General features: G+C 44.5%; 1 protein-coding gene across 5 annotated transcripts in view; it reads right to left on the bottom strand.

Annotated features, from left to right (window-relative positions):
• Positions 1 to 25,756, bottom strand: part of KCNIP1 (potassium voltage-gated channel interacting protein 1) — a gene marked incomplete at both ends in the record, with an annotated part of 371,918 nt that overhangs the window by 31,989 nt on the left and 314,173 nt on the right. Inside the window, one exon of one of the 5 annotated variants that reach the window (XM_084295176.1) lies at positions 18,086 to 18,194. The exons of the other annotated variants lie outside the window; for them this stretch is intronic. Coding sequence (XP_084151302.1) covers positions 18,086 to 18,194 — 109 coding nt within the window. Of the gene's footprint in view, positions 1 to 18,085; positions 18,195 to 25,756 lie in introns of those variants that run through there. 5 annotated transcript variants of the gene reach the window in all.

The following is a 25,756-nucleotide window of genomic DNA, read 5'->3' as shown; positions in this document are numbered from 1 at the left end:
TACTTTCGTTTAGCAACACAGATGTGCAACCAGGACTGGGAGCTGTAGTGCCTGCGAGTACTGGGAAATAGCTAGCAATATGGGCAAGATTTGGAAACCAGTCACTTAGATCCAACAGTGCTCACACGTACACTTACCAGCCCTTACCGGTGACTTGATTTTAAAGAAGCCATGAAAACATTTTAATATATTAATTTCGTAATTTGGTTTCTTCCATTCTGTTTTAATGGAGTCACAGGTTAGTCCACAAATGAGTGAGGAGTAGGAAAGCATTGCTAAGAACTGCTGAAAACAACAACAAGGAATTACAAAAACCTAACACACACCAGCGGGATTAAATTGGGATATTTCGTCTGAAATGTAAACGCTGAGCAGCTCTAATTTATTCTGTATGAGCAGAACTCTGTAAGAACAAGATGCAAAAGAAACAGATTTTGATGGACATGCCATCACGGATAAGCTCATCCCAACGTTAGCCTAGGAACATCCCAAATACAGAGCTGCTCGTGCACATCAGCCCTTTGGCTCTTTCCCTTTTGCTCTGGGCTCTGCCATCTGTGTGCCACAGTACAAAGGGAAGAGGTCACCAAGTTGGGAGTGCTGATGGCAGCTGATCAGGCTCTGACCTGGCTGTGCAGGTGCTCACTGCTTTTTGTTTGGGGTAAAAAGAAACATTTATTAGCTTGAAATAATTTAGTTGGAGGGAGCGAAGACTAAAGGAGGACAATCTCCCTTTCTGAATGCTTCACATTTCCTCTTGTAATTTCAATTCCCCTTTTAATCATCGACAAGAAGTGTAATAAAGCTTAGGCGTATTCCCAGAACAACAGAAAATCAGAGAGCTAGAGCTGAGCTCACACAGAGGGCAGCTGCAGCTGGAGCCAGCGCGTGCTGCCAGCCCCGCTCCAGCCGCACACCCTCACACCCCGGGGCAGGGCACAAGGCACCGCTGCCCCTCCTGGCCTCAGTCACAGGCTGGGCAGCCTCACCTGTCCCTGTGGTCACTGGTGCCTAACAGGCACCCAAAATGCCACCAGGGTGCAGAGCTGCAGCAGCTGGAGCATGCACAGGGCAGAGATGGGCGCTGTGTGTCCAGCCACCGCCCCCATCGCTCGCTCCCCATGGGATCCCAGACCCTCGCTGCGTCTCTGTTGGGAAGCGGGGCAGACAGAAAGTGGACAAATGGAAGTTTATGCTCTTACCGCAGCGTGATATCTCCTTTTATGAGGGAAAGGATTAACTGTTTAAGCAGTTAAATTAATTAGGACTTAATTAAGATACATTTGGACATGCATCCTCAATTTGAGCTTCCCATGTGTGGATTTAAGAACCATGGGAGAGGGATTAAGGTAATGTTAATTATGTTCCATTTATATTGACTATTTAAATAGCTATCCCCTTCCAATTATGAGCCTCTCCAACTCAGTTTCTTGAAGAAAAGCATCCTTACCCTGAAATTCTCAAGGATGTTCTTCAGCCAAAAGAAACGTCTCCCCGTACAGCCGTAAATTTATTCAAGCCAAGTGAAATGATTCCAGATTTCAAAACATGGCATGTTAGTTCAGAAGAGCTCTCCTGGGGTGCTTGCAAGTTTTTGAAAGCAAGGAGATGAGCAGGCAGCCGCAGGGGGGTTCGCACTTAGAGTGATGGTTCCTGTCAGCAACACAAGAAGCCGGACCACGACTTTCATTTTGAGGCTTACTAGTAACAGAGAGTCCACAATAATTGGGCAAATAAGTGAAAAAGAACAGCTAATCCCAGAAGAGCAAAGTAATTTCAAAGGCTTCCCTAGGGGCCAGTGCAAGGATGCAGCCTCTAAACCCAGGTAGGTCCTTAAAAAGTTCAATTTCTCAGCCTCAGGTAATACCCTTCTTCTCCCACCGTGCTGCCTCTTTCCCTCCTTCACTGCTGCTATTGCTGAAGGCAAATCTGCTGCTGTGGCTGCTGGCGGTGCCTCGGGACCGCTCACCTGTTCTCAGGCACCACTCACGGACACCCACTTTAGGAACAAGGCCCTGAGCAGAAGGCACAACTGGCTGCTCTGCACCCACTGTACACAATTAAAAAAATAAAATAAAACATCCATTTACAAGATTCCAAACAAATGAAATTTCAAGCACCTTTTGTGTACCGATGAGCTGTTATCATTACCAGCACAAGTCAAGGAACTTTAACCTTCTTTCTGTAACCTAGCCACGTGTCTTTAAAATGAATGCAGTTTTCACATTATTTAATTTCTATAATTTAGAGATGCATGGAGAAAAAAAGAATTATTTTCCTTTCTGCTGCAATGAAAGACCATATTTATTTCACTAAAAAAGTCTACCACTATTATTTATTAGCAAGCAAGCAAAAAGCTCATGGATATAATAAAAACTTGCTAGATAAAGCTGCATCTGCCCGAGGAGAAGGAGAATTAACTGTAATGAAACGGGTTTGAAGAGCCTCATATCATCACTTTAAAATACCAAGAAGAAAGCAGAGGCAAAAGGAGGAAGAAATTTTTCTATAATTCACAAAACATTATCTGTTCTTTCTGTTAACTTTGTTGTATGAAAACAAAAAGCAAATTGTCTTCTCATCTTTCCCTTTAGGTTGTATACGGAACCTTTTCTTCCCACATATGCTAATATTGCACCTTTAACCAGCAGCAAGTTTGATGAGGATTTCTTTGTGAGTGGCAGATTTTTCCTTCCTCCTTTAGAAGCGCCTGCTGGTCATCACGCAGGCGAGAGGTCAGCTCTTTGAGCACAACCAGCCTCCCAGCTACTTGCTCCTTGGAGATCCAAGGAGCCCAGCTCACCGAGCTCCACTCAGGAAAACAATTCCAGTAATGTCTGGTAATTTAATTATTTCTGCTTGCAATGTGTTGACAGAACCAGAAAAAAAGAAAGAAGATAAAACACACATTGAGAAATTAATTTTCTGGAAGGCTGGGCTACCACTTTGGTACCCACCCCAACAACAGGGTGCTGCCCTCACCCAGCAGACAGTGCTCAGCGGGGCCGTTTCACTTCACACGGCATTACAGGCTCTTACTGCATCTTCTGTCATCTCAGATGTCAGGCTGTATTTAGCTCGTGTGGGTGCTTTGGTCATCTGAGCTACAGCATTTGGTGAACAGCTTTGGTGCAAGTCCCACCTTACACACACACTGGAAATTCTCGGTTCAGCAGCTAGGTAATTGTGCAGGACTGGAGAGAGATTTACAGCACTTGGATTCAGCTACATTCTAAAACAAAGTTTTGCCCTTCATCAAGGAAGAAGGATTCATCTGACCAGCTGAACTGATCTTGAGTGGGAACCGGTCCGTGGTAGGCGCTCCACAAGCTCACACCTTCAGTCACGCCACCAGGCCCTGCCAACAGCTTCTGCCCCACAGCCGACCTCAAGGAGCAGTGGAGAAAGGCACAAGTGTGTTCACCTTGTATAACGTTCAGGTCACAGCAGCCCTCTGACGTTACAGAAGCCAAACCCCACTACTAATACAGGATGCGACTCAGGGTCAGCAAACTGCTGGTCTCTTGTTTGGCTACCCAGCAACTAGCCAGAGCTCTGTGATACTGAGTTCGTCTACAGCATCACCTGAGACTGAAAGAGAAGCTGCCAAACTTCACGCTGACATAACCCTGCGCAGCCGAGTAATAAATTAATAACCAACATTCGCTAGACAGGATCTCTGTTTTCACATTTTTGTTCCTGAAATAATCTTTCTGCTTCTTTCTCCTTTCCCTGTGGGACACTGCTCAGGTTCACGGCAGATAAAAAATAAAATACAGGCCCTGGGTATGAATTCCAGCAACATCCCCACTGATAAAGCTTGCAGTGCGATAATCGATGTACAGGTGGGCTTGAAAAAAAACTACTTGCGATGAATCTTAGTGCATGATACTACAGGGCACCTAGTTTTTGTGTGGCAAGCAGAACTTTATTTAGATTATTGTTGCAGTGACATTAATTAATCACTGCGACCAGCTTGGATCCTGTTGTTCACCAGGAAAGACTGCATTTCATTTCCTCCCTCTTTATTATAATTAGATATTTGCATTTAGTTAACCACACAGCCCAGATGTGACCACTGCAACAGACAAATTGCACAAACCTGTCCCATAGTACCAGTAGGAATTCATTTTCTTTTTTTGCCAATGCCAGACACAAAACAAGTCTATAAGAAAGGGGTAAACATCACGTTTTGGTTAGATCTTTTTCCCCATGATCTAAAGGGATGAAACACAGAACAAGGACTTGAGATTTTGGTAGAAATGTGTAGAAAAAAAAAGCAACCAAACCACGTAGCTGGAAATGTCATGAGAGCACCTCTCATCCAGCTTCCTCTGTATCCCGTGGCCTTGAGGGAACTGAGCCCAATGCTTCCTCCAAAATTTTTCGTTAAACAAATGGCTTAATACAAAATTTCATTAAATAGCATTCAAAAAGATATATTTATTCTCTAATCAACTAATTCCATGTTCTTTCAACTTTTACAGCTCCTGATAGCAGCACTGAGCTCCACTTAGCTTTGTGCTGTGCACCGGGATCTCACCAACGCCTGAAGTGAAGGCGGGCAGAACCTGCAGCAGCACTTACCCTGGTCACACTGCTGATTACATGGTGCTCGCTTCTGCTCTCCCTCAGGAGGCCAAGCCAAGCTGCTCTCTTCTTTGATGGAAGGACTGTGCTCTCGTACAACAAGCAAAGAGAAACGCATTGAGGGTGACTCCACAAAGCACACCTTCCTTCAAGAGAAGAAATCCTCAAGATGAAAACCCTCCCAGGTGAGGAGTATCACAGAATCACAGAATTTTCTAGGTTGGAAGAGACCTCAAGATCATCGAGTCCAACCTCCAACCTAACGCTAACAGTCCCCACTAAACCATATCCCTAAGCTCTACATCTAAACGTCTTTTGAAGACTTCCAGGGATGGTGACTCCACCACTTCCCTGGGCCGCCTGTTCCAGTGCCTCACAAACCTTTCAGTGAAGAAGTTCTTCCTAATATCCAACCTAAAACTCCCCTGGCTCAACTTAAGCCCATTCCCCCTCGTCCTGTCACCAGGCACGTGGGAGAACAGGCCAACCCCCACCTCGCTACAGCCTCCCTTGAGGTACCTGTAGAGAGCGATAAGGTCGCCCCTGAGCCTCCTCTTCTCCAGGCTGAACAAGCCCAGCTCCCTCAGCCGCTCCTCGTAGGACTTGTTCTCCAGACCCCTCACCAGCTTCGACTGTCTGAGTACCTGCAGACAGTGCTGTGTTTGGTTTGTTCTCCTCTCTCTTACCCATACACTCACTCTGCCCACGGTGCCCTGATTATTTTATGAAACTGATCCCGTTATTTTGTACCTCAATGCGTGGGTGGGTTTCATGGTTGAGAAAGCCATGGAATGAGAACCAGCTGGGTATCTTAGTACAAACTTCACTACAGCATTGGATGCAGCTCGGTTGTGATCAGCATTACCCCAGCTGATGCTCTCTGGCACCCCTCTCAACAGAAAATGGGAATTTATGGGGTACACACAGAGCTGAAGGGGACAGGTTCGCTTCCCACTAGTGTAATCCAGAAACAAGTACCAGTCAGAGGAGTTCAACCAACGCCAGTGAAACGCAAAGCAGCTTTTCATACCAGACAGCATCTCCTCATACTTAGTCAGCGACACGGCAATTCCTGTCGCTGCTGGCTGCTTGGCAGCAGGATGACACGCAGGTCTTGTGGTGCAGGATCCCCTGTGCTCGGGGGCACTCTGGCCACAGATGCACCTGAATGGAGGGGTCACAGGGAACTCAAGAGGGACGAAGCCTCTGTATGCTCCATGTCTCCAAGTGATGCTGCAGTCCGTAAATGCAGAGTGACATATGCCTAATCCATTTGCTATGCTATTAACTATCTTACAAAGTTCGTAATAGCTTTAATACTGCAGAGTGTTTTGATTTAATTGCGAAGAAGGTACAATTTCAGGGTTGATGAAATGAATAGCTTTTGGCATCTTCCAGACAGCTAACTGGTATATATAAATTATTTAAATCGTTAAGGAGTTGTGGGGATATTAAGTTTTCAGCAAAACCAGGCTGAAATGCAGGAGGGGTCTGGAAGAAAAGATACACATTTGGCTACACGCAGTCTGAGACTGTTATCACACCCTGCTAAAAAAATGTAACAATCATAAACATTTTCAATCATTTGTATGATAAACTGCAACAAAACACTAGCTCTGTTTGTGCTGTACGCCCATCTGCATAGCTGCCACACTTCAGCCAGATGCCATTATGCTTCAGTTCCACGAAAAAAGCCTTGATCAGCATCTTGAAGCTCAGGGTAAGAGTAAAAACTTGACAGCAACAGAATTTAAGAACTTCTGTCTGAAAAGTATTCTTCATCGCTGGCCTTGAACAGATACTGTTTTTATTTTTCCTGTTACCACAGAAGTGTTGATATAATGGAAATGAATAGGCACGTAAGCAGTGTTCTGAGAAGAGAACTTAACTGATGCCAAATAAAACAATCAAACTAATGGCCATTATGTAAGCATTGTACTTCCAGAATAGGATGAAAAGAAAGTTCGTTAGCTCCTTTCTGACTTCAGACAAGTAACTCCCTGGACCCTTTTAGCAGGTGAAGTTACATTAGAAATTCATCTTCGCTACCCAAACCTTCTGATGGGACTGGCCTCATGGCAACTTACCCAGCAGTGCAGTAGCCAGACTGGATTAAAATCAAGATCTTTTCAAGCCTCAGCCTGAATTTCACCTATCAGGTGGTAGTTCAAGTGATATGCCCCACGAGGCAGTACAGTAAGCACCATAATAACCAGAGCAGATATATTCTGCTACTTGGTTTGGAGTTTCAGATTTGTTAAGAACCATTTTAGTGCTCCCCCACTGATACAGTCATGCGCTACTCCAGTGCCTGCTGCACAGGAAGAATTCAGACATTAAATATATTAAAACAGACGGTACAATATTGTACCACCAGTACACGCACCAAGTTACCTCAGAAACACACCTTAATAAGATCAGCATCTTGTTACAGGGCCCTTCGGCACCCACGCAGTTACCCAGCTGGCAGTAAAGGAGCAATGACAGCGCCCTGCTAGGGTCTACACGTCTGAAAACCTGAAGGCATCACGAGTAGCTGAGCGAGCAGGAAGGATTGAAGAGATCTGAACTCCTTCCAGACAAAACCGGCTGACATTTCACCTCCTTCAGAAAGATTCTGAATCCATCTCCAAAGCCAATTTTACCCGAAGAAGAGGATATTTGGACAGATATAATGTCATGAGATGGCTTCCTTAAAAAGCTTGTCCATGTGCTGGTGCTCTCCATCCGCTCCAGTGACAGCCCCCAGCCTCTCTCATCACCTTCAGCAAAGGACAGCGGCATTCAGGAGCAGCTCAACACTCAGACATCCATTTCTAGCCCCCTGCAACGTGACAAGCTCTTACTGCAAGGAAATGAAACTTGTGAGCATCAAGATAGACTTAGCTTTCCATTTCATACTTCTTCAGCTCACATCTCTTGCTGATATATTTTAATTGAGTTTACTGGCAAGGATGTGCTTTACAGAAGATTTTATCTACACTCCTGAGGATTAGTAGATAAGGACAATTAGAGGTTAGACTGAACCCCTCACATCAGTTGACACTATGCAACTTTAATGCTGTGATATATTTGGAAGAAAAAACCTTCTCAAGAAAATTAAATCCAGATTATACTTTCAATCTCCTGCCTGAACCTCCAGGAACACTTGCTTACTTTGATTACACTGTTCTGGAAACACTGTCCCTGCAACACAGTAACCTGCATGGGGCTGGAGGACATTCCTGCCTGAATCCCCCATACCCAGCAGCTCTTTATCCCATAACACATCAGAGAAAGGGCTCCAAGTGGAAGGGTAATAAATGATGAGGGAACAGAAGGCCAGGCTTATCAAATATACCCAGATTGACCAGTACTGATCCATCAGACACTAACATCAGCCAAGCAGCCTGATGCCCGGTTCGGCAGCACTGGGAACTGCCAGCTTCCACAGCCAGTGCCTACACGAGTTACAACACCTTTGAGAACCTCTCGGAAATAAAGTTTGCACAAGGGCAAACACATCTTCAATGTACAACATTCAGTTTAGAAAATGCTGTACATTTATTTTTCGCAACCCACATTAGCTTTTCCTTAAACCAAGGATCTGCTTTGCAGGCTCTACATCCACTGAAGTCTCCGCATTGAATGCGCCTACGCCACTGTCACGGTGGCCATTTGACATGATGTGGGGGTACATGAACGAGTGCATCACACAGCACCATGTCTCGCCTCCTACCTGCTGTGTTTCTGAAGCTCTGTGCAGACTGCTATTTTGCAAGGGCAGAATTGATGCAGCGTGTTGCAGTCCAGTCTTCCTTGCAGCTCTAGAGAACAGGTAAAGCATAAGGTCCTACCCTTTAGAAATCTGAAAAAGCAGCTTGTCCTCTACACATCTTACCTTCCAAAAAACAAACAAACAAAAAACAAACAAACAAACAAAAAAAACTACACACATAAAACCAAACAAAAATCTTTGCAAGAAAATGAGGATTTCCATCAAGTTTTATTCAATTCTATTTAACTTCCTTTAAAATGCACAGATATCAGTCTCTTCCCACATCCTTCCACCCAGCAGAAAAATGGATTAACTTAGGGAGGGAGTCTGAATGAAGAGCAGCCAACTGGAGGGGAAAAACTGTAAGTAGGTACAGAAGTCACGGGCTATTGCATTTCTGTACATTTGCGGAGTTAATAAAGGCACAGAAATCATGGAATGACGGCGTGAGAAATGCTACCAGTTTTGCTGTGGTATGTTGGTATATTCTTTTTGTATGCCTAAAAATGTATTAAAAAAATAACAATATAAAAGACCCAAGTTGTCCCCTTCGAAGTTATGCTTACCGAAAGAGCTAATTAAGACAGTTTGCCTGCTGATTCATCACGATCACAAAGGTCTGCACTTTCCAAACCATTAACAAACTCCTAAGTCAGCTCGATGCTGAAGTCCTGCAAACACTAATGCGTGAAGCAATAAGCACTTAATTTCACTTTCTATCCTCCCCCCCGGCACTTCATCCCACTGAAAACAGATCCCTTTCTCTCAGCCACCTGCTGCATAAAGCACAGAAGCGCCCTCCATGCAGTTCAGCCACGCGCAGTCCTCCAGCAAACATGGATGCAGCCTGCTGAGCTCAGGCTGCCTGTTGATGCCACAACTGTAGCATTTCCTGAAACATGGGATTTGTGCTTTCAGGAGGAGGTTGTTCTTGTACAGTCTTAATTCACTCCCGTATCTTTCACCACTACACCCTAATGCATTCTTTTTACCAGAGCAGAAATAAGGATTAAAGTGACAGTTGTTAGCCTCTGTGCTGCCCCAGGTATGTATGATGCAAATGCTACTTGGCTCTGGTGAGCCTGAAATGCTTTCTGAAGGGGAAGGCTGGCCATGCTGCACACAGAACGACTATTGCACCAATGGGCGAGAAATACAATCCTCATCTATTCGTTCAGAAGTGCTGAAGCAGAAGATCACAAACACTACTTCCTACAGGATGACTGACTGAATTACAGCCCTGTGAGGGTCCCACAAAACGTCATAGATCTCAGGCTGATCGCCTACATTGGTAGGTGATTACTTCAGCAGGAACTGTAAAACACAGGTGGTGTGTTTTTGTTGCATAAAAGATGAGGAAGTCCTGCTCCTAACTTCCCAGGACTGCTGATCTCTGACTTTTCCCTATCTTCAAAGAACTGGAAGACCAAAGGCAGGATCTTCTGTTTTGTCCTGGCAGGGACACATGGCTACAGTACCATGTAAATTTTTTTCCCCATCTTTCACTCTTCAGTTCTCAGGCTACACTGGAACAGCTAATGCTGTATGCTTACAAGCAAAGGTCACGGATTTGCCAAAAATGCAGAGAGAAACAAAACTGAACAGATATAGCACATCCTTGTGCAGGAGAGAAGCAGTGAATGCATTACATCTTCATCTGAATAACAGCTTTGGTCCTGTCTCACACAACATTCTCCTTTGGCAGCCGAGGGAAGAACAGTCTATGGAGCTGCTGCTGACACAGATGGAGCTGGCTGGGCAGCTGCTCAGAGGGCAGCCTCTGGGGTTCAGCATCAGGAGAATGGAAGGCACCAAATGGGAATCCACTGAGGTCCTTCCTGGGCCAACTTGTTTATTGCCAGCCTGGTTGGTCAGACAGAGCAGATAGCATCACGTTGGACAGGACTGCAGGAAAATTCAAACAGGTCAGCAATGTGAAAAAAGGCCTGAAAATATCTAGGTGGAGCTTGATAAAGGCAAACACAAAAGGCTATAGGGCAGAGAAGAGAACCAAATGCACAAAGGGAAGATGAGGAATAGCAGTCCAGGCTGAAGATCTGCAGGTAACTGTGGGGAAGCAGCTGAACATAAATGAATAGCTCCACGTTGCTGCACAGACGACGACCACCTCACTAGAAGTACAAACAGGAATACACTGGGCCAGGTGTGTGAAGCAATCCCTGCTGTGCTCACAGGCAGTTAGGTCACAGCTTCAAAAAAAATATAAAATGGTTTACTGACAAATGCTTTGAGAAAGAGCAGTGCTGCACTCACTAAGGCAGGTATGACCTTGCTGTGAGGCAGCGGGATGGACTCTTTACCTTTCTCATCTCCTTTATTTTAAGAAGCACTCCTCTACCTGTCCCATCACAACTTCTTCCCGCCCAGCAATCCTAAAACCCTCAGCTTTGGCTCTGACCAGGTAGGTACAATGCTTCAAAGAGAGTTTCAGCTTCTGTGCCCGTGCAAGTGATGGGGTACTTGTAGGACATTTATACCTTCTGATGCAAACCTTTAATTTGGAAAGGAAGTGCTTAAGTAAGTGAATGAATTGTTTTTTTTTTCTCACTAACTAAAACAAGCAAGGAGACACCAAACATCTGCAGGGAAGTCTCTGAACCAGACTACACGCTAAAGAACACGGGAATCCACATAAGCGAGGCTTTAGGGCTAAGCTGGGAGGGTGGCACTGCCCCAGGGCGGAGAGTCCAGAAGAGCAGAACCTCAGGTCCGGTCCCAGCCTCTGTACAGCAGTGACACTTACAGCCTTCTCACAAAAAGCAGAAGGACAGGGGCACAAGATTGTTTTCTTTAAGGCAGTGCTGTATTCCAAGGGGACACAGACAGCCAGTAGAGAGCTCCGCAACCCCAGCACACTGCAAGGGTGCCGGCAGACAAAACCCTGCAAGGGCAAGAAACCAGATGTAGCAGCTGCAGTAGCAACAGGAACTACACGAACCTAACCTAGATGCAGAGCTGGAGGAGCGCTGCACGCAGAGCGGAGGGGAGCTGTGAAGCCAGGAAGACAAAGCTTACAGAGATACACACACACAGAGGGTTTACTCACAGACCCAACAGCAAACAGGATGGGGAGCAGGCAAACATGAAACATTACTGTAACATGAATATCAATGATTAAGAAATTTCTGTTTCAACAGAAAGGTTATCAGTAGGGCAACTACAACAAACATCAGCGCACAAACAGGGGAGTAGCACAATGTGCTCTTCCAAATGCAGCCATGAGTAATTACAGCTACTAACTGCATCACTCCATGGATCCCGATGGTCGAAGCAGAATCGCTGCTGCTAGAATGAATCCTTCGGAGTTAAAAGACTCGAATTGCCTGTCTGAAGGAGTACCAGACACTAATTGCCTCGGTGTTAACACAGCAATGGCATGAACAACTCAAGTTCCTCAGGGAGCGCAATGACTGCAATTAATCCACCATGACAAACTTTCTCCTTAGCAGAGCTGACGCTGAGAGGAAAGCCCCTGAACATCAGAAGCAAGTGTCAGGAGTTGATCTGGAGAGGCTCCTTCAGCAATAGCAGGTGCTGAAGGGAAATCAGAAGACAATGTGGAGCAAACAACGTCTCCAACCGGGAGCCTACGGCTCAGGCTGTACACAGGGCTCCCAGCCTTCACGAGAGCTCCTGCCACAGACTAGATAATGAAGTCTCAGGGCCAGCTAATTATGTGAGAGATGAAACCTTGAAAGCTGGAAGTGTTGCAATAAATTCAGAGATTTCACTACAGGAAACATAATGATTAGTCAGGATAACTTTGTAAAAACTCAGTGATTATAAATGCACATATATTCTTCCCCAGATTTACTTGGTCATAATCCTACACAAGGAGAACACAAAACATCAGAAAACCAGGAATTGTGAAGTTAATTTTGGCTGCATACCCCTGGCTCTGTCTGCTCCTGGGTGTATGTCATTTCCCCATACAGACGTGAGTAATAACTTCACGAAGCAAGACCATGCCCGAAAGCACTAAAGCTCAGCTGCAGCACTTGGGGCATTTGGTGACTGCTGACTCCTTCCCTTCATGCCGTGGGACTTGGTCCAGCCAGTTATCGACATAGGCAAGTTAGCTGACTGTCTGCAAACACAGTACGACTATGCAAAGACAGGCAATGCTATCATAATATAACCCTGACAATGGAAAACTGAGGTTCTGAGATGGACAATCCACTTCTTTCCCTCCCCCGCCCCCCCCCCAAAAAAAAAGAAAAACAAAAAAAGGTATTTTACTGCTGTACCTCAGAAATCAGGTCTCATTGTTTCCAACTGAACAGTGAATCACTACATAAACTCAGACCATCATATAAAAAAAAAGAAACAAGACCCAGTGGAGATACTGCAATTTATTATTTGCAGTAAGATCTGTAGCCCAAAATTCTGATCTACCAGACTAATTCACTTAGTCTACATTGTCATGAACATGGAAAAAAATGAGTCATGAAGACAAGGCCTGCTTATGTACACTACCAGAGCTCATGTGGGGCTTATGTAAAAATATTGAAATTCATACTGCTACAAGACATGGAAGTGGATGGAACCAAGAGGGATCTGCTGCACCCTCAACACTCCTCATACAGGTAGGAAACAACCCAGGGTGGCCTTGTCAACAGATGTCTCATGGCAGAGCTACAGAGTCCTGTAACGTGACTACTTACATGACTTCACGTATGCCACTAAAGGACTCAGCACCTGGCACATGGATGACCACATATGTAAGAGCCAGATGAAACTTTACTGAGTAATAGCAAAACCAAACATCACTATCCCAGATCAAACTACACCTGCTTTCTATCAGAGTCAGTAGAGAACTGTTCACAAAATTGCCACTTCACTAGGCAAAGGGCAGTCCTTAAAAATACAGAATTTCAATTAAGAGCAGGGATCCTGCAGGGCCAGCCCCACCTGAGCAGGCAGGAGAAGAGTCTCACTTCAGCGGTACATCACAAGGCATTAAGTTTTATTATACAACTACGTAGGGTATTCAGAAGTGTGACCAAGCAATCCTCAAGCCTAACCATTTTTTCCTTAAAATACAAACAACATTACATTTAGAAGTGTTATAGGTTTCTGTTTTGCCTATAAAAACATATTGCAGGACCATGCCAGGAAGGCAGGTACATGAAGCAATGCAGGTCACTTCTCAGGAACTTCATTTTCATAGAGTTTTTGCTCTCTTGTATTCAAAGGTAAAAGTTTTGAATTTGTGTTGTAACTTCCATGACTGAAAAAAAAAAAAAAAAAAAAAAAAAGTACTATAGTAGGACACAGTACAGAAAAACATGAGATACAGAATTTGTAAGAAGCATGACCCAGCCAGCACTGTCATCAGGTGTCCTATTTAGGGAAACTTGGCAATTAGCATTGGTGGGCAGGGACAGGGCAGAAGCTGCATCCAGGAGGCCAACAGGAACAGGATCCTGCAGCAGGAGTAACTGGGGCTGGAGGACGCTGTGCAGAAGCTCAGGTGTCTGCTACCCTGCACATCAGAAGAGATGCACTGTAACAGTAAATGGCATTTTTATAACCCCTCTTATTTCAGCCCTTTGAATAGTTTGCAAATAATTTCCCTCTGAAGTAAAAATAATTGCATGAAATGGAGGAATTGGCCTAATGGCAAAAGGAACCAGACTTCTACTTGAAGTGTGTGCTGCTCGAGCTCTGCCAGCACTGACACATATTTGGCATTTCAGAAGTGTCCCCCAGCACCAGGCCCTGCACACCAGCATGGGTCAGGACAGCTGGAAAGGAATCACCGAGTACGACATACAGAAATACACCGATTCGGCTGCAACATAACATCATATGGTGTGGAGGCTGTAACATGCTGAAGGTGATGGGTTTGGTCCCTTTTCCCCCATAGCTCATTATCTTCCTTGGGTGCCTTGGAGTCGAAAGGACTCCAGCTTTCAACCTGCTCAAATCACTTCCTTATTTCCCTCTCTTCAAAGCCTATCTGAAGTTCCCACCTGAAGCTGTAGGAAAGAACACGCTCTCACAAGAGCTCTTACAAAAGAATATTGCTATTTCACATGCTCCGTTTCACTGCAGACTGGCTAGCACCTGTAGCAGCTGGGCAACGACTGTCTCTGTAGGGCTGGGCCCAAGGAGCTGGAGCAGGAACCCTGGTGTGCTCCACATGCCCAACTGATCTGCTCTTCAGAGGCTTTAAACTTACACACACAGTTAAACCACGCAGTACCTCAAGAATCAGCTATGATTTGTCTTGGGCTATTCCCAGACATAGCTGGGATATGTCTATATCTTTTACTGCACTTATTTGCAGGATTTTGCACCTTGCTGTGGGTGTCACTGAATCAATACTGAACTAGTCCAAAAGCACTGAACATATTTGCTCTGGATCCTTTTAATTTGAAGAAATATGATTTCTGAAGCAATATGATTTATTAATGCTTCAAGTGCATCAAGGATGGATGTATGATCAGCAAAGAAGCTGGGTTAAAGCCAAACTCATAAAACAACTGTACAGCCAGAATTTACTCTTGCTTTACAGAGAGGGTTATTGGTCTCCAAGCATGATTCAATACAAAATGTTGCTAGATGTATTACATGCTAGGTGTCACGTAATACCTTTAATTGTTGGCGGATGTCTCGCTGCACTTTAGAACAATATCTTGGACTCGTGGCCCACCGTTTTGGATGTGACTGTGTGTATTCATCAGGAGCTGGGACCTGACCTCATGAGACTGCAGCAGCTCCTTATCCCAGCACAGGATAGCAGCAAGAACACAGCCAAGAAACAAAGCCCACAAAAGATAAAACAGTGTCAGATAAGCATAAAACAATTTATATTTCGTGATCCTCTACCTACTTGGATCACAAAAAAAACATCCCATGCTTTGTGCAACTTCTGTTTAGTCAAGCAAATTTGGTTTTAGAACTGTATCTAGATTCCAGCCTTCAATGTTTGGTTGTAAGCAAATAGGAAACACATTAATGAAGAATTCTGGAAAACATTAACATTTATAACAAGCCACGGTCTGATCTTATTGGGGCTCTTGTGTTTGGCTGAGTTTTATGGGATAATTTCAAATAGATTCACTCCACCTGCATTTCAGGTGGGACAAAAGAATTGAAGGGAAAAAAAAAAAAAAAGAACGATCCTGTTCACTTGGATTAATATTTAAAAAAAACTGCTGCACACAGCTTTAGGTCGTTTTCTGGAATTAAAACTGCCACTAATGCCTCTGGTTGCAGCCAGTTTGTCAATCACCTGAACTATTAGCAAGAACCAAACCTTACATCTGGAATATAACTGTCAGAGAAAGAGCTGAACAAATGTGCATTCAGCTGCAGCCACTTCTAAAATTCCACATTCCCTGAATTACTGTCTACACTATTTTCTTCTCCTTAAGTCTTGCTTCTTATGTTATATGAATGAAGAATCAGCACTCAGCTTTCCCCCCCCCCTCGCCATACAAAGGAACAATGCTTGCGGAGGTCTGTTCTGGCAATAGGAGATAGAATAATACTGGTTCTGAAAAGCAAGAGGAATATAGCCAATTCCAACAGCTCCCTTCAGTGCTATTGCACACAGGCATAAGAAAGCCCCTGGAATTTCTGGATCTCTATAAATAAAAGCAGTGATTGCTTCTAGTGAATATAAAGACATAAGAAATATTTATGGCATAATATAAACACCTACTGTACCTTCCCAATCACAGCACACCGAAGAAGAGAATTTAATACCACCTTTAGAGATTTTCAGATGATTGAAATTTGCATCGCACTGCATTAGCAAGCACTTACATTACATTAACCTTACTACTTACAGATGTAATTAATACTCAGTACAAGTACAGTCAGAAGGGGAAAAAACCAAAATCATATAATTTAACAAATGCCAAATAAATATATCTGGATCTCCAAGATATTTCTCAAACAAGAACTACAGCAAAAAAAAAAAAAAAAAAGAAAAGTCAGAGCTGGCAAGTTTTATAGAGTCATGCTTCTATGTGTCAGATAATCCATCAGAATTCAGGTATTATGGGTATTAGAAATTATTATGGAACTCCCTCAAATGGAGTTGAAAGAAAATATTATATACCGTTCTACACTTGAATGGGTTGAGTGATTATTGACTGATGACTGCAAACATGCACATCCAGAGCTGTTCAGTGAATATATTTTAGGACCGTTTGCTCACTTTTGCTCATTTCATCTGTGAACAGACAACTTTCTCACCTGTCATGCATTTGACTTTGCTGGAGAAACTGTGCAGAATCTTCTGGGGAAAAAAATGCTTTGAAAAGAGCAGACATTGGAATTACAGTAATTAGATCTAGAAAGAAGGGATAAAAGTGTTCATGCTGTTAAACAGGTAGCAATGCAATTGCTTCAGCGTTTGACTTGACAGCTCATTTTTAAGCTGAGCTGTTCTGCTGCTATTATTTGAAAATAGCTGTCACTGTCAGATATTTTAATTTATTTGTAATTAACTCCAGTGTCACTCTAGGAGTAAACTAAACGCCCTGTGGAATACCAACACATGTGTAACAACAAATACATGACAATTTACATCTCCTCTTAGTCTAAATAAAATAACTCCAATTGAGGCCACTTTTCCTATTTTCCTTAATCCTGCAGGAGGATTGCTAGGATTACCTGACAGCACTGGTTTTACAGAGGCAAGATAGAAATTCCACATGCGTTCCTTGCTTTTTTATCCAGCAAAACATACTCAGTATATATATGTCCTCTACTTTTATTCGATCTGATGTCAGCCTTAGCTAACCCGTATTTTATAGATGGCCGAACAAACTAGCATAAACTCCCATGTTAGTATTTTATCATTGCTTGCGCTTTGTGGACAAACTTGGCACTATCAGTGATCTAAGCAAGAATATACTCAGTGACTTGGGGTGCGTGTGTGTGCCCATTTTTTATTTTATTTTTTAAAATCTCATCTGGTTCATTAAGAAGTCCTTTCTTTTGAAATTGACAGAGATGCATACATCCCCTTATGATTAGATAATATGATCACCACAGTTGGCTTTACTGTTGAAATACATATGCTTTCCTCACCTGGGAAAAGCCTTTAAGGAAAAGTTTCACATTGCTAAGGTGAAGAGACCAAATCTTTCAACTCAATACTTGAAAACAGAAACATTTCCCTCCAGGTTATTTTGTTTCTGGTTACTTTACTGAAGTGTCTGCAGCACCAAATACAGAAAAGTTTTCTTTGTTCTCCTGACATTCAGAATCTTTATTTCCATCTTGTCTTAAATTTACAAAGGTCACAACAGAATTTCTTGTTTGTTTACTTTGTCTTGATATCCGTATGAAATCATACACCTAATTATCAGCTGTACTTCTGTTACCCCAAGAGAGACTTTCCTTTTTCCAAGCTGGCATTAAATTTATTTTCAAGAGAGAAAAAAGGTTTAATAAATACAAAACATTTAATGAAGAGAATTAGATAAAGTAATAAGGCAAAAAAAAAAAATATATCACAGCTTCAGATCCTCGCTGGCTATGGTAATATACTGAAAGCAAACAAAGGTCCTCAATAAAACATCAAGCCTTATTCCCTCCTTGCAGCCTGTTTGAATCTTAATAAAGACTTAATAATGATGAAGACAACATCGAGAAACCAGTGCTCCCCTTCCTGCTGCCTGCCTGCTGCTTACTTCCCTGAAACAGATTTAAAGACAAGTAAACAGGAGCCGGAAAACTTGCAAGTTCTCTTACCATCCGACAAGTCAATTAGCCCGAGGTAGTGCAAAAGTTTCAGAGAGGAGCACACCACCACCACAATGCCTAGAGTCTGCAGTCCCTCCGACTCGCCTTTAGTCCACATCCTCCGAGGCACCAAGCAGCACCTGCTGGCTGCCGGCACCCGGCTGGCAGACATGGAAAGCTGCAAACTCCTCCGGTGGAAGCTTTCCTCCCCGCTGCTCAGCTGAGTGTGCAGCCCCTTCCCTCTCCCTCCCCCGGCCTCGCACTCCCTCTCTTTCTCAGGCTCTCCCCCTAGTTCTGCTTCTCTTCTCCTCTCTCCCCCCTGCTTGCCTTTCTTTTTTTTTTTTTTTTAATTAAAAAAACATCCAAGCAATTTCAGCATTTAGCAGTAATATCGGGTTTTAATTTCTTTCACTTTAGGGTAATTCTCTCAAGAGTTTACTCTGCCCCTGAACAACTTAATGCAGGGCTCCTAACCTCAGCAACATCTCGCATGGTTTTCATTGTATACTTTTTTTTTTTTTTTTAAACATATCTGTGATACCAGTCATCGTTTGCTTTGGGGATTTTCTCAGTAATCCTACCAATTTGGATGCTTTTTGTCAATGCCCCTTCTGTACTGCACAGGAGACTACAGCAGGTTGTAGGGGAGGAAAGGAAGGATCCTTCCCTTTCCTAATCCTCTTCCTCCTTTACATTACCCCAGGACACTGAGGCAGCAAGGCACGCAGTTGCAAGGCTGCAACATAATTAAAACCAGATTTTTCAACCACGCCGGTAGTGCAGGATGCTAGGATGTGCAGGGGAGTGCCCAGAGGCAAGGCCCTTCCCTGCCCCATGCTGCCAGCCCTGGGGGGAGCAGCAGCCCTAGGGCTTGGAGGACCTGGGCCCGCTGCCACTGTGCAGCCATGCCTGGGGGCAGGACCTCAACGGGATTTTGTCCATCATGCTAACCAAGGGATGCCCTCTGATCACACAGGCGTTCTGTGGAAGCCAGGGTGGAGGAGGTATGAAGTGCTCCCACATGCTTGAGTCATCAGGAACACTTGAATTGAGTTGGAGCTTTATTTCCATGCGCGAGTGACCGATGAACAGCTCAAACAGCAGCAGAATGCATTTGCAAGGGTGATGAGGGTTCCCTGCCACCAGCAGCTACCTAACCAGAGCTCCCCTCCCTGCTGGCATGGGGCTGTTACCATCCCAGGCACTGGGACTCCCCGGTGCGGGGACACAGAAGCCCCAGGTTGTGCTTCCCTTCTGCGGAAGGGCTGCTGGTTGGCTGGCAGACACCAGACAAGGTTCCTCCATCCCTCCAGCTTTAAGCCCTATGCTGACCTATCACCATGGTGTTTAGTTAAACCAAACCAGTTTTCTGCTGCTATTTAGTCATTTAAATAAACACAACTGATTAGGGAGTTGGCTACAGGTGCATAATCCAGTGGCAAACCCTGCAGACCCGGATCTGTGCTTCCCTTTTAAGAAACAATTTAATTATGAGCACCTCTCAGCAAAAGCTCAGCTCCCCGCTTGGCCCATCAGGTACTGCACCACCTGTTCTCTGCCACAGCACTGAGCTCATGCAAGGAATTGTTTCTGTGCTTTAAGCCCAACAGTGGATCCTCAGTATCAAAACAGAGCACCACCAACTCTGGACAAGAAGCAGAAATATTAACTAAGAGCTTATGAGGTGTTTTATTTGAATCATGCCTGGATCAAAGAAAAACCCAAACTGAGTCAATGCCAAATAAATAGCTGGATTCAAAGTTGGGAGTTCTTTGGAGTAAATATTCTACAGGCTATAAAACATCCTGCAGAGCTGCAGCAGCCTTTGGAGTGATTTTTCCCAAGCAGTGGTATACCCGCTGTATAATACATACTGTTATTCTCACAGAGGGTAACTCCAGGGACTAAATGTTTCCAGCTAGAATCACACAAAACTAGCAGCACAAACTTGAGTGCCCAGTTTTCTACTATAGCCAACAAAAAACTTTGCAGAGCAACAACTAGAAGAAAAAGAGCTTTTTTTTTTTTTTTTTTAAGGTATTTATGGATGAGGTTAAGCTTCCTAGTGAAGCAGTAATAGCTTTATTTTTGCAAAACGCTAAAAAAAAGAGGAATTAAGCAGGTCTGTTTAAAATACCAGATGTCTTGATAATAGAGATAGATGGTCTCGCTAATGCCTAGCCTAAGTATCTCTTGCACACAGCAAAAGGGGTTGAATGGCTCAATTAACTCTGGAAGGTTTGCGCTGGGTATGCACTGCCTGTGCCCTCTGGGAACACGAGTAAGAACTTCATCAAGATCAATCAAAATAACATATAATGAAAAGGATTTTGAGGTAATAAAAGAATTGCAATGGTGAATCATATCAATGACTTATGTGATCTATAAAATGCTCTTTAAATCTGCTGGGGAAAGATACATCATGTGAAGGTGCAACAATCACAGCAAAATGGAGAATAACCTTCCCGTCGCAGAAGCTTCTCCCAGCAGCCAAGCTGTTTGGACCACATTTGTACTTTCAAGGAGGATTCATCTCCTTTCTTCATTTTAAAACAAATACAGCATGACAGGTTCTCATTACCCTCACCTGTAAAAAGCCTCCAATGTTATTCTGTGATTAGCCTGTTATAAAACAAAATATTAAATTTGTCATTTTGATCGACTATTCCTTTGTTCTCGTGTTATGATAAAGAATAAACAGGAACATCTGATTGATTCTTCCTGTGCAGTTCATTATTTCAAATATCTCCAGAACACCTTTGTTTATGGATCTTCTTCCCATACCCGGCAGTCCTGAACACTCTTCCCACATGGCCACTGCCCATAAATCTATTTTCACTGCAGAGCTCTGAGGCTCTTCCCCTTCTGTTGTATTTTAGAAATGGCATAATGAGATCATTCACGGTACTGCAGGTAGCTGTAACATCAAAAATATTAAATTACTATTCCATGCATACTTATCCAATATAATTTGTGTGTGCATAAAGTTGGGGGGTTTATTGCTGTTTTCATTTTCAACCAGGCAAACCAAAGCGAGAACCAGGTGTCTGAGTGATTTTAAGTCACCTAGACCTGAGCAAATGATATTGTTTAAATTTCAGTGTTTTATCAGCCTGCCTTGGTCAACAGCTATTCATCTCCCCCCCTTTTGCCCCATGTGATTTGGGTTTTCTCATATTTCTCTGGCTCTGACTATCCCTAAGGAATTTGTACCTTCTGCAAATTACGTGGAGAGACAACTACAGACTATGATTGAATAAAAATACGCCATGAGTCAAGTTAACGAGCCTAGCACCCAAGTAACTAATGGTTTAGGGTCCCAACCTAAACCATGAGCCACCTCCAGCCAGACTAACAGCTGTTCACTGACAACAGGCTCAGGTCCCGACCCATTTGCACTACCACAATCTCACCCCGACCCCCCTGCCCACAAATTACTTAGGCTTCATATCACATTTGTGTTTTCCAGCAGTTATTCAGCAGCCCAGAGTGTTTTTGGAAGTGCTGGCTAATTACCAGTTATTATTTTTGTCACTGGAGATGCATTCTGCGTAATGACAGGTCTGTGATGTCTCACTTTGGTTTGGTTTGGTTTTAGTGATGCACAGGGAGCTGGGAGCAAGGAGCTCCGTGCCTCAGCCTGCCATCTTCTTGCTGTGTCAGCTCAAGGAAGCAACCTGCAGACAAACCCTTGCCTGCCATAGTACACATTTTCCTGCCCTAACGAAGGCAGCTATAATCCCATCAGAATGTTTCCCCTTGGTTCACCTCTTCTGAGGCATGTGAAGGAGCCACTCTTTGCGCTGTGCATGCTTCCCTGCTTGTTGGCCATGCAATGAAGCCGGCAGGTCTGAGGACCCACAGAGTTCATGCAGAGGAGCAGGAGGACCCCACACTTCTTCCCGTAAGAGGGATCGACCTTGGGATTCCCAGCTTATTATCCCAAATGGCCTCAACAGCTTCAGAAAGCACAGGAATACATTTCAGAGAAAGGTCCCAGAGATCAAATACCTCATTGTTGACTTTTTCTAGGCCACAGCGGGAAGCACAGACAAGAATATCCGGCCTTGAAGGTTCTGCACACCGCTGAATGGAGCGCTCGGCTTCACCCTGTACCTACCCCACTACAGCAGGAGCCGGCGGGTGCTAATGATGCCCACGTAGCCTCCCATCGAGCTGTGAATGGTGAGTCGACCAGCAATGAATATAGAAACTGCGTAACCTCAGAGGACTAACTTGAACTGCAGTTTACATGCACACTATCTGCTCTCAGCAGCTGCCCCACAAGCTCTCCAGCTCCGGACCTGCCCTCTGCAGGGCTGTTAGCTCGGGGTGGATGAAGCACCAGCGACTGAGAAGTGATGCCTGCTGCACCGTGAGGGAGCCAGGGAAAGGCTTCCGTGCTGCTGTCCTACTTTTCTGACTGGCAACAAAAGTTGAGGACACCTGCTGGGAGGGAAAGGAGGGTAGGGGAGAGGAAGTGGAAAGTTAAAAGGAGGCATAGCACAAGAGGGTATTTCAGGCCTGAAATAAGGAACACTAAGGTGATGTGACATGCAGATCCGATCTAGGAAGGAGGGGGCTTTACGCAATCTGAAACTGGGCACAAAAATGAAACACCTGATGTCAGCTCAACCAGGGGTTGATTTCCCATCCGGCTGACCCGTGCCAGGCCCCATCCCAGCTGGGTGCTTTCCCCAGAGCCCACACTCGAAGGTGAGCACTCTCTGTACTCTCCCCAGCAGCAGGTCCACGTCACTGCTGGAACCCAAAGGCTGAGCCTGCCACAAGCCGTACGTGCCCTGCAGCGGCAGCTTTGGCTGACTGGATTTCTGCACAAGCAAGAGGAGATGTGACCCCTCCTTTGTGACACTGGCAATTGCTCTGCAGGGTCTCCAAGCAGTCCCGAGGCATAAACCTGGAAGCCTCCGCTGTCAAGTCTGGCTGCAGTGATTTTCTCATCACAGGTGGATTTTCCCCCATCTTATTTATTTCCCATCAGACTGCCACAACTTCTATCTCAGTTTTAATAAAAGTGATGATTAATAACACAGAACCTTTGTTCTCAGACTTTTTTCTAATGGGCTGCGTTTTTCCAGATTCACATTGACTTAAGTGCATGAGAATAACAAAGAACAGCTAGTCTAGTCTTTTTTCCCCCAAGGGCTCAGAAGATCAGGACTTTTTACCACAAGAAAACTGATGCAGGAAGAACCCCACAAAATAAGAATTTCTTAGCATGAACTATACCAAGTTATGTGATACAGCTGCACCTGCTTACAGGTTCTGCAATAGCGAGTACCTTTCTTTTCCAATGCATGCCAGCTTGCTGATAACTGCTAAGACATTCCTTCCAACCAGGTCTTTTGCTTACTACATCCTAAGGAAGAAGGAAAAATCCCTGAGGGAAAAACACAGTGAAAGGATGCAGCACTACATATGCTATGCTCTCTCACTCATCTCCCTGGAGGATCTTCTCTTGGCATCAGTTACAACGAGAGAAGAGGCAGACAGTTACTGGGGTTTCTACTACAACTCTGTTCAGCTACAACATGCCTGGAGACACCCTTGATGCCCCAGGAACATCTCTGGAAGGACCAGCGGGTCCCCTCTAGGCCAGCTAGTGCCTGCAGCAGGAGCTGCCTCGCTGCCAGCTCCCCCCTCACCAGGCGGGGCAGGGCCTCACGCTCCGCAGGGATGGTGACCCCAGCACCACATCGCTCTCCTAGGCAGGAGGTACCTCCTAGCACCCAATCTAAGCCTCTGAAGCTGTCACGTACAGCCGCTAGCCCCTCTGCTGTGAAGCCAGGTATCTGTCAACAGTGCGTGCATGTGGTCACCTGCAAGCCGCAAAGCCTTCCTCTTGTCCAGCTCCTACCCATGAAATATACAGGCTGCTCTTTGAAAGGCAGCATTTAAGGCTAATACATTTGAGAGTATTCTTTAGAGAAAGCTCCTGAACCTAGGCCAAGCCATTTTACTGCTGACATTGCTGCCAAAACCTCTTCATTATCCTAAGAAGGGCTGGACTGCCGGCCAACAGCACGGGCTCTCCTTCCCTACCTCACCAGAGCATTTTCCACTAAGATGCAGGGAGCTCAGTTACCCGGCCTACCTTCCCCTCTCCAAGATTCAGGCTGCAAAACACGCAGAAGGGCCATTTTCAGAGAGGAAGCATTGAGGCAGTCTTCCAGGCAGCAAGCAAGGAAGGTTCTGGTTGGGACTGCAGCCCTAAAGGTTGGTATGTACAGATGTCTGACTGCAGAATAGCATTAGAAACATCAGGAGCTGGGAAAGCACTTTTGGAGTGTTTCACCCATATCCTGGCTACTCAGACTTGAAATGTGGTGCAGCCCACAGTGCCAGGAGGGGTGGATTTGGCACCTTAAAGATCATCAGCATTTCGTACCTGTCTTTAGGGAAACAGAACCCCAATAATCATGAAAGGCCAGCAGAGAAATTCAAGTTCGGAATTCTGGGAGCTTTGTTGGAACGGCTGCAGGCTTGGAGAACTAAGAAGAAAGCCAGGAAGCCTGGCTGTACGAGCAGTTAGTGTCCCTTGGAAAATCCACCCAACTACCCCCAGTGCCACAAGGTACAGCTCTCCTGGGGACACCAGTGCCAAGCTAGCACTGACCAGCAACTCCAACTTAGGTATCTGTTCTCAACCCCTTATTTACCTTTTTCCCCTTATTTTCAAGTAGTGAACTGAACAAGCAGTCTATGTGGTACATTTCTCCAATGATGCTCCAGGGCAATATTAAACCATCTTCTTGTTTTCACATACGAATAAGGTGAAACACTGCCCAGTAAAGATCACGTCCCAGCTTCTGCCCTAGTTACAGCACACGCATTCCAAGCCTAAGCACTGAACACTCCCCACTTGTAGAATGCTGCTCCTTTATCTATTAAACCATGTTTTCTCATCGCTTCTCATAATGCTCTGCACTTATTTTTAAATAGCTTCAAGCAATGAACACTTGCATATGCCTTTCTAAATAACCCGAATTTTTCACTTAGCGATGTGCTGCAAGAGGAAATACCCTTAAACACTCATTGACTCTTCACTAGGATCTCATCCTCACTGCATCATCTACACATTACTTGCATTTAAGTTTTTTTTTTTTTATCATCTGTAATTTGTATTTCCATTTTCCCCCCAGCTTGAAAGAAGGCTTAGTTTAATTGGTTATTTGCATAATTATTCTGAAAAATAAAGCACTACAAAAATGGCTAATAGGAGATCAGAGTACTGTATTCATGAAGGAATTACAAAACAGAGGAAAACTAACTGTATTTTATGTACAGCATCGTCGCAAATCACATCATCCCTGAAGCATTTGAAAATCCAGGCAAAGCAGCAAAATTCTCAGCAATTAATGCCTCGCAACGCAACAGAAACCAAGAACAAAGCGGTCAATCTATAAAGCCAACATCTCTCTGAAGTTGTGTTTTCTAAAGAAATAATATCAAGTTCGTAAAGTACAACAGACAACAAAAAGTAAAAAAGCAGTTGATGCTGTTTCTCAAAATGCATGGAAACTGAGAGAACTTTTGGAGGATGCCAAAAGAGAGGGGAAATGGCTTGGCTTCTGCGAGCACGGCTCCGGCTGTTCTGCTCCTCTAGTGGCCCCACTGGTTAAGTTCTGGGCACAGCACAGATGGAAAATGCTCCTGACC

Source organism: Netta rufina (assembly GCF_964035555.1).
Source record: "Netta rufina genome assembly, chromosome: 14".
NCBI classification, from domain to species: Eukaryota; Metazoa; Chordata; class Aves; order Anseriformes; family Anatidae; genus Netta; species Netta rufina.
The sequence above is the reverse complement of the archived record's forward strand: the minus strand, read 5'-3'. Positions and strand labels throughout refer to the sequence as shown.